The sequence below is a fragment of the Meriones unguiculatus genome, chromosome 4 (genome assembly GCF_030254825.1).
Source record: "Meriones unguiculatus strain TT.TT164.6M chromosome 4, Bangor_MerUng_6.1, whole genome shotgun sequence".
In the NCBI taxonomy this organism is placed as follows: Eukaryota; Metazoa; Chordata; class Mammalia; order Rodentia; family Muridae; genus Meriones; species Meriones unguiculatus.
This window is the reverse complement of record NC_083352.1, coordinates 89,724,454-89,738,126: the sequence shown is the minus strand read 5'-3', so window position 1 is coordinate 89,738,126 and position 13,673 is coordinate 89,724,454. Positions and strand designations below refer to the sequence as shown.

Here is a 13,673-nt window from a genome sequence, read left to right as displayed (position 1 = left end):
ATTTTCTTTAGCACTGGCTGTGGATCTTGATGTTGCAAAAAACAAACAAACAACAAACAAAAATACATAGGCTGGGCAACAAGCTCCCAAAGGAGTTTTAGTGTGTCAACAGAAGGAGAAAGGCATAGAAGGGATGTCTCACCTTAAGTAAATAATGTAGTTCATATTGTGGATGTCTTCTCTATTTTAGTGTGATTTGGCTTGCCATTGAACTCGTTGCTTAGCTGTATTCAAAATACTTCAAAGTTAACACATTTAATTAGGAGGGAAACCACAGTGGTACTTAGATATTGGTAATTTCTGCCATAAGATATTTCTGAGAATTTAATGAGTATGTTTTTGCTTCCAGTTCCAAGATTATCTCCAAAAACTCACAGACCCAGGTCTCCCAGGCAGAACAGTATTGGAAACACTCCCAGTGGGCCTGTGCTTGCTTCTCCCCAAGCTGGCATCATCCCTGCTGAAGCCGTTTCCATGCCTGTTCCAGCTGCATCTCCTACTCCTGCCAGCCCTGCATCCAACAGAGCTCTGACACCATCTATTGAGGGTACACAATGAAGGCCTTTCCTATTTGTAACCCTGTATGACCAAGAGCTGTGTTCTGAATACACAGTGGTGTTTTTATGGATGTAAGATACTGTCTATGACACCACTGTTGTGTGCATTATCTAACATCTGGTAGCAGAGGCTCTGCCCTGCTGTATGAGCATGTGTATTGAGTTTTGCTATGATGGCTAAAAGAGAAGAACCTCTGTGTAATGAAACTAATTTTCCCTAAACCAGAAAGTCTAGAAGTGGTTGGTGTTTTCTTATATTACTTTCCTAACTTCTGTCTGATGCTGGTTTTTTGCTTTTTTTAAAATTGTTTTCTAGCTAAAGATTCCAGGCTTCAAGATCAGAGGCAGAACTCTCCTGCAGGGAATAAAGAAAGTATTAAAGCAAGTGAAACATCACCTAGCTTTTCAAAAGCTGAAAACAAAGGTTAGAGTTTGTTAAAATTTTTAGACAAAATGACAGAATAGAAAAATGTTTTTGTAATTTCATGCTTCATACTGAGTACTCGCTTTCTAAAATTTGTTTATATGAAATACATATGTTAATAAATGTCTAGCCAGAATGGATATTTGAAATTGTTAGTCTTCAGGTAATAGTTCTGTTCTCATTTTTTAAAAAGATTTGTTTATTTATTATTTATACATATTCTGTCTGCATCAGATCTCATTACAGATGGTTGTGAGCCACCATGTGGTTGCTGGGTATTGAACTCAGGACCTTTGGAAGAACAGCCAGTGCTCTTAACCTCTGAGCCATCTCTCCAGCCCATGTTCTCATTTATTTACTTATTTATCTCTTCCACCTCCACCCCCACTACTGGGATTGAAGGTCCTAAAGGCATGTACCCCCTACACCTGGTCTCTGTTCTAATTTTTAACATTCCACACTAACAATTTTAAGTTTAAGATCAGAAGTCAATTGGAGTCTTAACAGGTTTTGGTTTTACAGGTATGTCACCAGTTGTTTCTGAACATAGAAAACAGATTGATGATTTAAAGAAGTTTAAGAACGATTTTAGGGTAAGTTCACTTATTGACTGATTGGTGAACAGTTCACAAAAGTATATTATTAAAATACATTCTCTCTCTCTCTCTCTCTCTCTCTCTCTCTCTCTCTCTCTCTTGCCGTGTACATGTTAAGTCATATGTACAGAAACCAAAACTTTTGTAGTTGTTTTTTATGCATATGAGTGTTTGCATTATAGATTTTGTTCATGGACCTGCCTAGTGAGAAGAAGGCACCAGATTTTTTGGAACTGGAGTTGCAGATGGTCATGAGCCACTGTGCAGGTTCTGGGAACTGAACCTAAGTCCTCTGGAAGAGCAGCCAGTGCTCTTAACTGCTAATACTGCTTTCCAGCCCACAGGGTTTAAATATGTGCATATACGTGTGTGTCTTGTCTTGCCTGTCTGTCTGTGACTAGGTATATACATAGAAGTTCAGGTATACTGAGGCTAGAAGAGATTGTGATTCCTTGGAGCTGGGTTTAAGGTGATGGTGAGTTGCCAGGTGTGGGTATTAGAAATTGAACTGGGTCCTCTGGGAAAGCTGTGACACTGTTCACCATGATGCCAACTCTCTAGCCTTTGACAGTCTTAAAGGTGTCTTTCCCTGTTTTAAGTGCAATAACTTAAAATCACAAATGTGTGTGTGTGTGTGTGTGGTTTTGTTTTTAACCACTGAAGGTAACAAAAGGGTATTATCTTATCTTGGAAACTGACATCCTAGACCACACGGCTTTGGTGTCTTGTCTGAGCAGCTGGCTCAGTAGGTCTGTAGTTGAGAAGAAATGCATCCTGGTGTTCTAAGCTAATTCATAGTCCACGTTATGAGGATTCATTCACAGTTTTGGTGCTGAGGATTAATCCCAGGGCTGAAGCCCGCCCCCCACCCCCATGGTAGGTGTCTTCCTGTGATGCCACTTTTTATCCTAAGACAAGCTTTCTCGATGTATCCACAGCCTTCCTGTTACTTTTTCATTCTTCCACACAAAACTTACAAAGAACTGTATCTTAGATGCCAAACTACATTTAAACTATTTTTACCCTTAGAAAGTCCTATTGGGGGCTGGAGAAATGGCTCAGAATTTAAGAGCACTGTCTGCTCTTCCAAAGGTCCTGAGTTCAAGTCCCAGCAACCATATGGTGGTTTACCAATCATCTGTAGTGAGATCTGGTGCCTTCTTATGGTGTGCAGGCCTACATGAAGGCAGGACACTGCATGCCAAATAAATAAATAAATAAATAAATAAATAAATAAATAAATAAATAAATAGAACTTTTTAGAAAAAACTTTAAAAGAGTTGCTTGGCTTTTAAATTTTATTTTTATTACTTTTAATTATGTGTGTGAGCCATGCTCTGATCCTCTGGGAAAATAGTGCATGCTCTTAACCAACGAGTCTTCCAGCCTGCCCACCAAATTACATACATTTCAATACCAGCTCAGGGAGTCTTGAAATTTAGCTTTAGAAGGGAAGGTCATGCCTTCTCTATAAAACGTATATAAAATCTTCAGATTTACAAATGAGAGTAAACATGCAGCAGTTATCTTTCTGAATTCATCTGCTTAATCTGATACTCTGCTGTTATATTTATTTTTCTGTGAAGGATATGATTATTTTGGATGAATAAAGCTGTTATATATACATGCCACATTTTCCCTAGTCATTAATCTGTCCATAGACACCTAGGTTGTTTCTGTAAGTAGCTGTTGTAAATAGCCCAGCAAGAAGTCTTGATAAGGAAGAATGTCTGATACTTAGGTTTGGAGTTCTTTGGGTAAATGCTTGGGGTGTTAATGGCTGGGTCAAGTGGTAGGTCTGTTTTTAGTTTTTAGGGTTATTTTTTTCTCAGATTTATTTTATCTTTTTATTCATATGTATGAGTGTGTATGTTTGCACACACATGCGGAAGCCCTGGAGCTGAAGTTGCAGCCACATTGTGAGTTTCCATGTGGATGCTGGGAATTGAACCAGGATTCCCTGGAAGAGCAGCCAGTGTTCTTAACCACTGAGCCTCTGCTGTTTGTTTCTAATGACTGCCATTCTGGCTTGGTTAAGGTACAATCTGAGCATGTGTGTGTGTGTTTAAACTTGTATTTTTTTAAAAGATTTATTTTTTATGTATGGCAATGTTCTGTCTGTATGTACACCTGCGTGCCAGAGAAGGTACCAGATCTCATTATAAATGTTTGTGAGCCACCATGTGGTCGCTGGGAATTGAACTCAGGACCTCTGGAAGAGCAGCCAGTGCTCCTAACCTCTGAGCCATCTCCCCGGTCCAAAATTGTATTTTTTTAAGCTGGATGTAGTGACACATGCCTCTAATCCAGCACTAAGAGGCAGATCTCTTGAGTTTGAGGCCAGCCTGGTCTACAAAGTGAGATTTAGGACAGCCAGAGCTCCATACTGAGACCTTGTTAAAACATACATGGATGCATACATACATACATGTATAAAATATTTGTGTGTGTGTGTGTGTGTGTGTAAATGCACATGAATGCAGATACCTGGCAAGGTGGCTTTGGATCTCCTGGAATTGTGTGCACAGGGGTTGTGTGCCACATGATGTAGTTGCTGGAAAATTGACTTAGGTCCTCCTCAAGAGGATTTCACACTCTAACCACTTAAAACTCCAGTTTCCTCAGTGGAGTTTTAATTCAAATTTCTGTCGTGGCAGTCATCTTGAATATTTTTCTTGCATTCATTGACTATTTGTACTAAATCTTTGAGAACAGCCTGTTTCATTGGCCTTTTTAAATGATTTGGTTATATGAGACACATGTACGCACACATGCTCTTTGGAGTGGAGTGCTCTGCTTTGCTTTGTTATGAATAGCACTCAGTGACTCAGAAATTTTATTTATTTATTTATTTATTTATTTATTTATTTTGCCATGATGAATAATGACAACACAAACATTGAGGTTTGATTTCTTACAAACATATGTTGTCACTTCTTGAGGATTGGAAATTCTGAGTCATGTGGTAGTGTGTTGAGCTTGTATAGGAACTACCAGTCAGTTTGCCATCGTAGTTGCATGGTCACCATTGTACATGCCCACCAGCAGCCAACAAATCCTTTTTGTTTTCATTCTGGGTTTGGTTTTGAGACAGAAACTTGCTTTGTCACTCCAGCTGCTTCAAATGCTCAGCCTTCCGGCTTCAGCCTTCCAAGTACCAATATCACAGATGTATACCGCCTGGCCATGTTTATGGGTGGCCATTTCTCCCCTTAAGGTGTTGGAGTTCATGTGTGGTTGTGGTCCCTGGATGTGGAGTGGAGTCTCGCTGTGGTTTTGATATTCAGAGCTCTTGTGGCTAATGATGTTGACTATCCTTCTTTCTTGTGGGTTTTTTTTTTGGGGGGGGGACTTTTTTTCTTGTTTAGATTGCTGTTTGTTTATATTCTTAACCCAGCTTTAAAATTTTAAGGTGGGTACCAGTCAGCTAGCTCAGTGAGTAAAGGCACTTTCCACCAAGTTTTGCAACCTGAGTTCAATTCTGGGTGAGGGCAATGACTTCTGAAAGTTGCCCTCTGACTTCTTATTCCTCCCCCTACATTAAAACTTGGTTCTTATTAATGAATTAATAAATTGGCATGTTCTTATATCTTCCCCCCCCCCCACACACAGTGTCTGAATGTGTAGTGATGCTGACCTCAGTCGTAAGGTATCTCTGCCTTACTTTCACTAGTATTGCGCTCATGTACTATAGATCTGAGTCCGGTGCTGTTTCTCTGATACTTCTGTGATGTTAGCTTTCATACCCAGGATGGCACAAAGCTCCATTTTTGGCCCTCTATTTCTCAAAAGATCTTTTCTCCTATTTTGTGGGTGGTCTTCACTTTCTGTTCTTTGAAACACAACTTTATTTAATGACATCTAGTTGTTTTTTTGTTTTGTTTTGTTTTTGTTTTTCTTGATGTCAGTTGCCGCTTAGCTTCTTCTTTTGGTGTCTGGTCTTGCAAATCACTGTTTAAATCCCCAGTCCTTAAGATGACAACACTTGATGCTCTCTTAACACCCAGGGTGCTCTTACCTTGTTTGTGTAATTCACCTTACTAAGTGAGGTTCACACTCAATCTTTTGCTTGTATCTCAGTTATCTCCATATTAGGTGTTGAACTCTGTTAACCCCCTCACTCTTGTTCAAAGTTGTTGCAGATGTGGAAGTTTGGTACGAGGCTCCGTTTCTTCCAGTGTCTATGTGCCCTGCTCCTGTTGTGTTGCTCACAGTTGATAACCTTTTTGAAAGGCTGTCCTTTCCAGGTGCAATGGTGCTCACCTTTAATTCTAGCCCTCAGGAGACAGAGGCAGGTGGATCTCTAAGTTCAAGGACTGCCAGGGCTACATAGAGAAAGCCTGTCTTGGAAAGAGCCCCCCACAACAAAAAGTTATTTACTTATTAGATGACTTCTATCTAGTGCAGTATTAGTATGCAACTTCTTTGACCCTCCCTTAGTGATGAATACTTTCCCCTGTCCAGTTTTTAGTATTTTTTTTTTCCTAGCCTTGATTTGGGCTTAGTTTGTGGTTCCTTTTCTGAGATCTTCAGGTGCAGCATTGTTACTTGAGATCTTACCATTATTTAAAAACTTAACTGAATTATTTAATTAATTTTAAGTTTTGCTTAATTAAAAAAATTTAATGCTTGTTAAATTCTAGGTAGCGATGGTTTTAAGAGTCAGTCTGTAGGAGTTGATCGTTTTTGAGTCCCCAGCTAATAGGTAGATGCTAGGAAGCAAAGCAGGAGTTTCAGTGCACTGTTTTGAGTTCTAATTGTTCTAATGTAACATTAAGTAAGCAATGTACATTTCCGTGCTTTCTCTGCTTCAGACACTTTCCCTTCCTGTCACTGTGATGCACTCTGAGGATCAGGAAACTAAGGCAATAAAGTTAAATCCTCTGTACAGAGTCACATGACTAGTGAATGACAAGCTGGGCTATCTGGGGGTACTGAACTGTTCAGTGAATGGAACATCAGCCCCCCCTGTGACATGTGTTGAACTGCCCTTCTTTGTTTTGAGAGCAGTTTCTGCTCTGTAGTATAGCTGAGTGCTGGTATTTCATATGAAGGATTTCTAGGGTTTGATTTGTGGGTTTGACCTGTTAAGACATAATGGTGTAGATTATGTAGATAAAGATTTTACTTGAACCACTGTGTGTTGTGTGTCCACCTACATTAAAATGGGCTATTGTGCAGATTAAAAAATAACAAATAGTTTGGATCACTGTTCCATCTATAGGTAGTTTTGCCTTTATAAGACTAGAAATGGAAAAGGCTTTTTTAAAATTTTATCACTAGCATGTTTTTCTATGATTGTGGGGGATGCATGTTCCAGAATGTGTGTCAAGATTAGAGGACAGCTTTGAGTTGGCTCTCCCCGCCTTTGCATGGGTTTGGGCCTCCTTCTTACATCTTCAGGCTTGAGCAGCAAGCACTTTACGTGTTGAACTGTTTTGCTGGCCTGAAAAAAATTGTCTTTCTGCCCCCTTTTTATGTGCATATGTGTGCAAACAGAATCTCACTTTGTAGACCTGGCTGTCCTGGAACTTGCTGTATAGGCTGGTTTCAAACATATAAAGATCTGCCTGCTTTTGCATGCTGAGTTCTGGACTGAAGACAAGTGCCACCATGCCTGTTCTAAAGATCTGTTTACAAGCAGACTCATGACCAAACCTTTGGCAGAGTACAGGGAATCATAAGAAAGAAGGGGAGTTAGTCTGATGGGGAAAGGATAGGAGCTCCACAAGGACCAAATATATCTGGGCACAGGGTCTTTTCTGAGACTGACATTCAACCAAGGACCATGTATGGATATAACCTAGAACCTCTGCTCAGATGTAGCCTGTGGTAGCTCACTAACCAATTGGTTTCCCAAAGTGAGGGGAACAAGGACTATTTCTAACAGGAACTCAATGACTGGCTCTTTGGCCTCCCCACCCCCGAAGGGAGGAGCAGTCCTGTTAGGCCACAGAGGAGGGCTTTGCAGCCAGTCCTGAAGATACCTGATAAATCAGGATCAGATGAATGGGGAGGAGGTCCCCCCTATCAGTGGACTTGGAAAGGGGCACGGTGGAGAGGGGCACGGTGGAGATGAGGGAGGGAGGGAGGGACTGGGAGGGAATGAGGGATCGGGACACGGCTGGGATACAGAGTTAATAAAATGTAACTGATAAGAAAAAAATAAAATTCAAAAAAAAAAAAAAAAAGGAAAAAAAAATGAGGCAATACCTCTTGACCAAGAAAGCAATGTTTCCAGGCTCTCAGCTCTTAGAAACCTTGCCTCCCACAGGTCCCCGTAAAGGGAAATCTTTAAGTTTGAAATTACAAATGTATCCCATAATTGTGCCTTTTAGATGAATAAAAGGCTCAAAAATGAATAAATAAATAAAGATCTGTTTACTTAGAAATGGTATTCTTTGTCCATGTATGTGGACACCTTGAGTGCCTGGTGTCAGTGTAGGCCAAATCCACTGGATCCACTGGAACTGGAGTTACAGATTATTATTATGAGCCGCCATGTGGGTGCTGGGAACTGAAACCAGGTTCCTTTAGATCAAGAAGCTGGTGTTCCTAACCACTAAACACTCTCTCTAGACCCTTTCCTTTGCAGTTTAAAAATAATTTATATGCAGCCCCTCTTGTGCTTTTTTTTTTAAGTTTTATTTATTATTTATACACCATTCTGCCTGTATACCAGGTCTTACTATAGATGGTTATGAGCCACCATATGGTTGCTGGGAATTGAACTTAGGACCTCTGGAAGAACAACAAGTGTTTTTAACCTCTGAGCCATCTCTCTAGCCCTTTTTTTCATTCATTCATTCATTCATTCATTCATTCAATTCATTCGTTCGTTCATTCATTCATTCATTCATTTTTGAGGCAGAGTTTCTCACTTTGTAGACCAGGCTGGCCTCACATTGATCTGTCTGTCTCTGCCTCCCAGAGTGCTGGGAGTGCAGGCTTACACCGCCATGCCTGCTCCTCCTTTGCATCTTTATGCATCTGGTGTGTTGCCTGAATTTGTGCAAGTGCACTGCATTTGTACTTGGTAGCCATGGAGCCCAGAGAGGTCACCAGATATTTTGGAGATTGTGACCACGCGGGTGCTGGGAACTGAACCTGTAAGAACAGCAAGTGCAGATGTCTACTTAGCCATCTTTCCAGCCCTGTCTTTTTAACTGACATATGGTTATTGTGTATTAGGTTTCATAAGCACAATTTTATAAACGTATATGACATACTCGGAGCATGTTCCTCCTCTTGCTTTCTCCCCTTTCTCTTTCTCATGCTGTTGGGATTTTAAGATTAGTTTTTGTTTAGATTAGGTGTTAACCTTCATATGGTTTTTTTGTTTTGCTTTGTTTTGTTTGGGGGTAGGGTAGGAGATACCCTCCATTGTGGCTTCTTTTGCCTTCACATGTGTAGGGGATCAGAACTGTTGCATCTTGTTCAGTGTGCACCACACAATTGCTGGTGTTGGAGGCCTGTAGCAAATATTTACTTTTATTTCTTCCTGCTGAGGCAGAATCTATATAACCCAGGATGGGCTGGAACTCTGAGCTGTCCTGTCCCTGCCTCCTAAGTTCTGCATTTAGCCCAGTCTGGCTCTGACCAATCCTCCTGCCTCTGGCTTCCAAGTTCTGACATTGCAGGCATGAACTAACACACCAGGATAATAAGAAACTTCTTTGTGTTGGGGCTTGGAGGCAGGGGAAGGGGGATGAGACAGCATCTTTTGTACATAGCCCTGCTGTCCTGGAACTCACTATGTAGACCAAGCAGGCCCAGAACTCACAAACCTGCCTCTGCTTGCTGAGTGCTGAAATTAAAGCCTTATGCCACCAAACTGGCTAATAATTAATTCTTGAACCTTGCACACTAGCTGCTAACATTCTGTTGTTTAACATTCTCTTGATTAGTGGCTTAAAAAAACATATTCTAAGTTGGGCATGCTGCCCATTCCTTCCTTCCAGCATTCAGGAGGCAGAGAAAGGCAGATCTCAGTGAGTTCAGGCCAACCTGGTTTACATAGAGAATTCCAGAACAGCCAGGGCTACGCACAGAGATCCTTTCTCAACACGTAAACGAAGAAGCCGTATTCTGAAAATAGTGACCCAAAAGCCTTATTCAAAGGATTTTGTTGCCTTCAGATACTACTTTACTTAAACTTATGGGAAATTCTTTTTTATATTTAGTTACAGGCAAGTTCTACATCCGAGTCTGTGGATCAACTACTAAGCAAAAATAGAGAGGGAGAAAAGTCACGAGATTTGATCAAAGACAAAATTGAAGCAAGTGCTAAGGATGTTTTTATTGACAACAGCAGCAGCAACTGCACCAGTGGCAGCAGCAAGACCAATAGCCCTAGCATCTCCCCTTCTATGCTTAGTAACACTGAGCACAAGAGGGGCCCTGAGGTCACATCCCAAGGAGTGCAGACTTCCAGTCCAGCCTGCAAACAAGAGAAAGATGACAGAGAAGAGAAAAAAGATGCAGCTGAGTGAGTATCCTGGCCTTTATCATATCCTCTATCCAAGTAAAACTTGCTTTAAAGTATTTCTTCCTTCCCACTGGGAGTTGTCTTCCTTCACAAAGTAGCTGATATTTAGAGCTGGCTTTTATAAATCTTAGTTGAATCTGGTCATTGAATTCTTAGCATTCTTTGCATTCTGTTTTGCACCCAGCGGAGGGGGTAAGAAAAGCTACTTTTGTAGAGACACAAAGTTCAAAGTTTGAAGACCCTGTCTTGGGACTCTAGTCCTGCCTAACAGTGCTGTCTGTAAGGACTGTTGGCTGTCCAGTTGAGGAAGGGAGTGCAGCTTGCACTACGCATAGTTGCAAGGCATTTTCTGTCAGAAGCAAATGTTTAGTTGATACGCACATCTTCATAAATCTTAATTCTGTGCATCTGGCATATTAAAGCAATTAAAGAGATGATTTGGACTAGCCTCAGACCTAACCATCACTGTTTTTTGTGTTCTGGATAACAGAAAACCTAATTTTATTTGAACTCAAGAATGGCAGGTTGTTGAGTGACTGTTTATTCTTGATTTGCAGGGGGGAAAAATAACTAGTGTAATGGTTTTTCCCAAGGCATGTGATTTAAAAAATATTGTCACACTTAAAATTACTGCATATGCTACACATGCTGGCACAGGCTTTGTTAGCACAACACTTGGGCAGTTGAAGCAGTGAATCCCAAGTTTGAGGCCAACCTGGCTGTGCTACAGAGCCCTAACTTTTTTAAAGCAACAGTTAGAAATACTGTGAGTTCATATATTAAGCATTGGGGTTTTCTGCCTCATCAGTTGAAATATTCCTTGATTGCCTTTGAGCAATCAAGGTTTCTTTGGTCTTAGTTTGTTTTTTTTAAGATTTATTTATGTGTATGACTACTCTATCTGCATGTACACATGCATGTCAGAGGAGGGCAACAGATCTCATTATAGATGGCTGTGAGCACCATGTGGTTGCTGGGAATTGAACTCAGGACCTCTGGAAGAGCAGACAGTGCTTACCTCTGAGCCATCTCTCCAGCCCTAGTTTGTTCTTATATGGCTAGTTTTTTTCTTTATTTGTTTGTTTTTGTTTTGTTTTTGTCGTCAGATTGAGCAGCAGAGGTATGTGTTTCAGTGGAACGCACTGAGAATTATTTCAATCCGATCTGTGTCAGCAATCATTTGAAATCTGACAAGTATGAGAAAAACATGGATTCCAAGTATGTTTCACTGAAATGCCTGTTTTGTTTTGTTTTCTCATTTAGGCAAGTTAGGAAGTCAACGTTGAATCCCAATGCAAAGGAGTTCAACCCTCGTTCTTTTTCTCAGGTGAGTTCATGGCCATTTAGCTAACTTCTGAAGAGACCTCATTGTGATCTTCCTGGTTTTCCCTGTGCTCTCATCTATCTAAATCCAGCTGTAGGACAATGAGACCCCTTGTTTTTCCCTATGGGTTGTCAGTGCAGCTGTGAAGAACAGCTCAGAATGTGCGGTTGCTGATTAGTGAGGCTGCTGAGCTCAAGGATGCATACATATTCCACTCACTACAGAAGGAAAAATTGATTTTCTGCCATTTGGAAATATTTCCTCAGGCAGGTGTGGTAAAACATGCTTGTAATCCCAGCAAGCAAGAGGGCTGGGCAAAGGGTTATGGGCCACACAGTGAGACCCTGCCCAAAAACAGAAAAAGGAAAAGAATAATAAGAGTAGATAGACCTTTTCTACTTCCTTATGAAATTACTACAATTTTTATATTTTTTATTGATAAATATTTTAGCTTTCTGCAAAAGTCTTTTGTGTTTGTATGCATGGTTTTAAATAGACACAAATACAGTTGTAGGGAATACACCAAGTCTGAGTGTGCCAGCCCTCTACCACTGAGCAAGGTTTGCAGCGCCAGCTTTCCCCTTTCACTCCTGGAGACCGAGTCAGCTTCTTATATGCTAGATCTGTTCTCTCTCTCTTTTTCTTTTTTAATTGTTTTTTTTTGGGGGGGGTTTATTTTGTTTGGTTTGGTTTGGTTTTGTCTTTTGAATAGAAGGTGCTAGGTTAGAAAGAAATCAACAGAAAGATTGGGGAAATTGCTCTGAAGATTTCATTCATAGTTACTTTTCATCTTGAGATAACTGAATTTTATTTTTGTTTTATAGCCAAAGCCTTCTACTACCCCAACGTCGCCTCGGCCTCAGGCACAGCCGAGCCCGTCCATGGTGGCTCATCAGCAGCCGGCTCCGGTCTATACTCAGCCTGTTTGTTTTGCACCAAATATGATGTATCCAGTCCCAGTGAGCCCAGGCGTGCAAGTAAGTCCGAGGGTTGGAATTTGCTGGGCCACCATAGTTTGTGTTTAGCACAGATTTGTACTAAGTGAACACCTGATAGCAGATAGGGCTACAGAGGGGATGGTTAGTAGGGGTTGGGTTTATTACTATCATGAGGATCTGAGTTTTAGGACTCATTTTCAAAAAACTGACTTATATTTGCCATAGGCCAGATTCTTCCTTTTAGTTGTGGATATTATTTTAATTTTGAATAACTCATAGGGAATCAGGAAAATACAAGCCAGATCACATTAAAGATAGTGATAGAATACATTGTTACTATATGAATCTAATGATATGTTTTCAATCTCCTCAAGCCTTTATACCCAATACCTATGACGCCCATGCCCGTGAACCAAGCCAAGACATATAGAGCAGGTAAAGGTGAGAACAACCCTGCCTGTGTTTGCTTGTAGTCTGCATGCTGCATGGATTAAGCTCCAGTGTGCAATGAATGGTTGACTTTAGCCTCAATTCAGGGTGTGTGTGTTTACTTCTGATGGCCATTGTGAACATTCAGGTGACGCTTAATAACAGATATCATTTTATATATATATATAGTGGGTTCTGAGGATCAAACTTAGGTCATCAGATTTGGTTACATAAGTACCTTACCTACTGAGCCATCTTGCCAACCCAAACAAATGTCCCCTTGACTCCTCCTCCCCTGCTTGAAACAGAGTTTCTCCCTCTCACTGAGTAGCCTTGGCTAGCTTTGAACTGCTATGTAGATTAGGCTTTCCTGGAATTCATAAACCTCCCTGTGTCCCAAGTGCTGGGATCAAAGGCTTGCACCGCCACACCTGGCCCTTTTCTTTTTCTTTTCCTTTTTTTTTTTTTTTAACTTTATTATTATGTATATGAGTGCTATATATCTGCATGTACACCTGGAGGCCAGAAGAGGCCATCAGATCACATTATAGATGGTTGTGAACCACCATGTGGTTGCTGGGAATTGAACTCAGGACCTCTGGAAGAATAGACAATACTCTTAACCACTGAGCCATCTGTCTAACCTCTGGCCTTTTTAAAGGTGAATTTTGATGCTGGAGAACTGGATCGTCAGTTAAGAGTGCTTGTTTGATACCCAGCACTTACTGTTGCTTCACATACTATAACTAACTTCCAGACCCAAGGAATCTAATGCCCTCTTCTGCTCTCCATGTACACCAGGTTCACACATAGTGTAAAGACTACATGTAGTCAAAACACTCATGCTCATAAAAGTATCTGTATTGTTTTTTATTTTTATGTATATGAATGTTTTTCCTGCATGTTTGTACTTATAC

General features: G+C 40.7%; 1 protein-coding gene across 8 annotated transcripts in view; it reads left to right on the top strand.

Annotated features, from left to right (window-relative positions):
* Atxn2 (ataxin 2) overlaps nucleotides 1–13,673 on the top strand; it is a 112,795-nt gene that overhangs the window by 75,649 nt on the left and 23,473 nt on the right. For 5 of the 8 annotated variants that reach the window (XM_060382454.1, XM_060382453.1, XM_060382449.1 and 2 more), the window contains 7 exons: nucleotides 350–547; nucleotides 874–981; nucleotides 1,504–1,574; nucleotides 9,761–10,065; nucleotides 11,329–11,392; nucleotides 12,214–12,366; nucleotides 12,702–12,768. In XM_060382454.1, the coding sequence (XP_060238437.1) occupies nucleotides 350–547; nucleotides 874–981; nucleotides 1,504–1,574; nucleotides 9,761–10,065; nucleotides 11,329–11,392; nucleotides 12,214–12,366; nucleotides 12,702–12,768 (966 nt within the window). The remainder of the gene's footprint in view (nucleotides 1–349; nucleotides 548–873; nucleotides 982–1,503; nucleotides 1,575–9,760; nucleotides 10,066–11,328; nucleotides 11,393–12,213; nucleotides 12,367–12,701; nucleotides 12,769–13,673) is intronic. The other 3 variants (XM_060382450.1, XM_060382455.1, XM_060382452.1) reach the window with 1 other exon arrangement.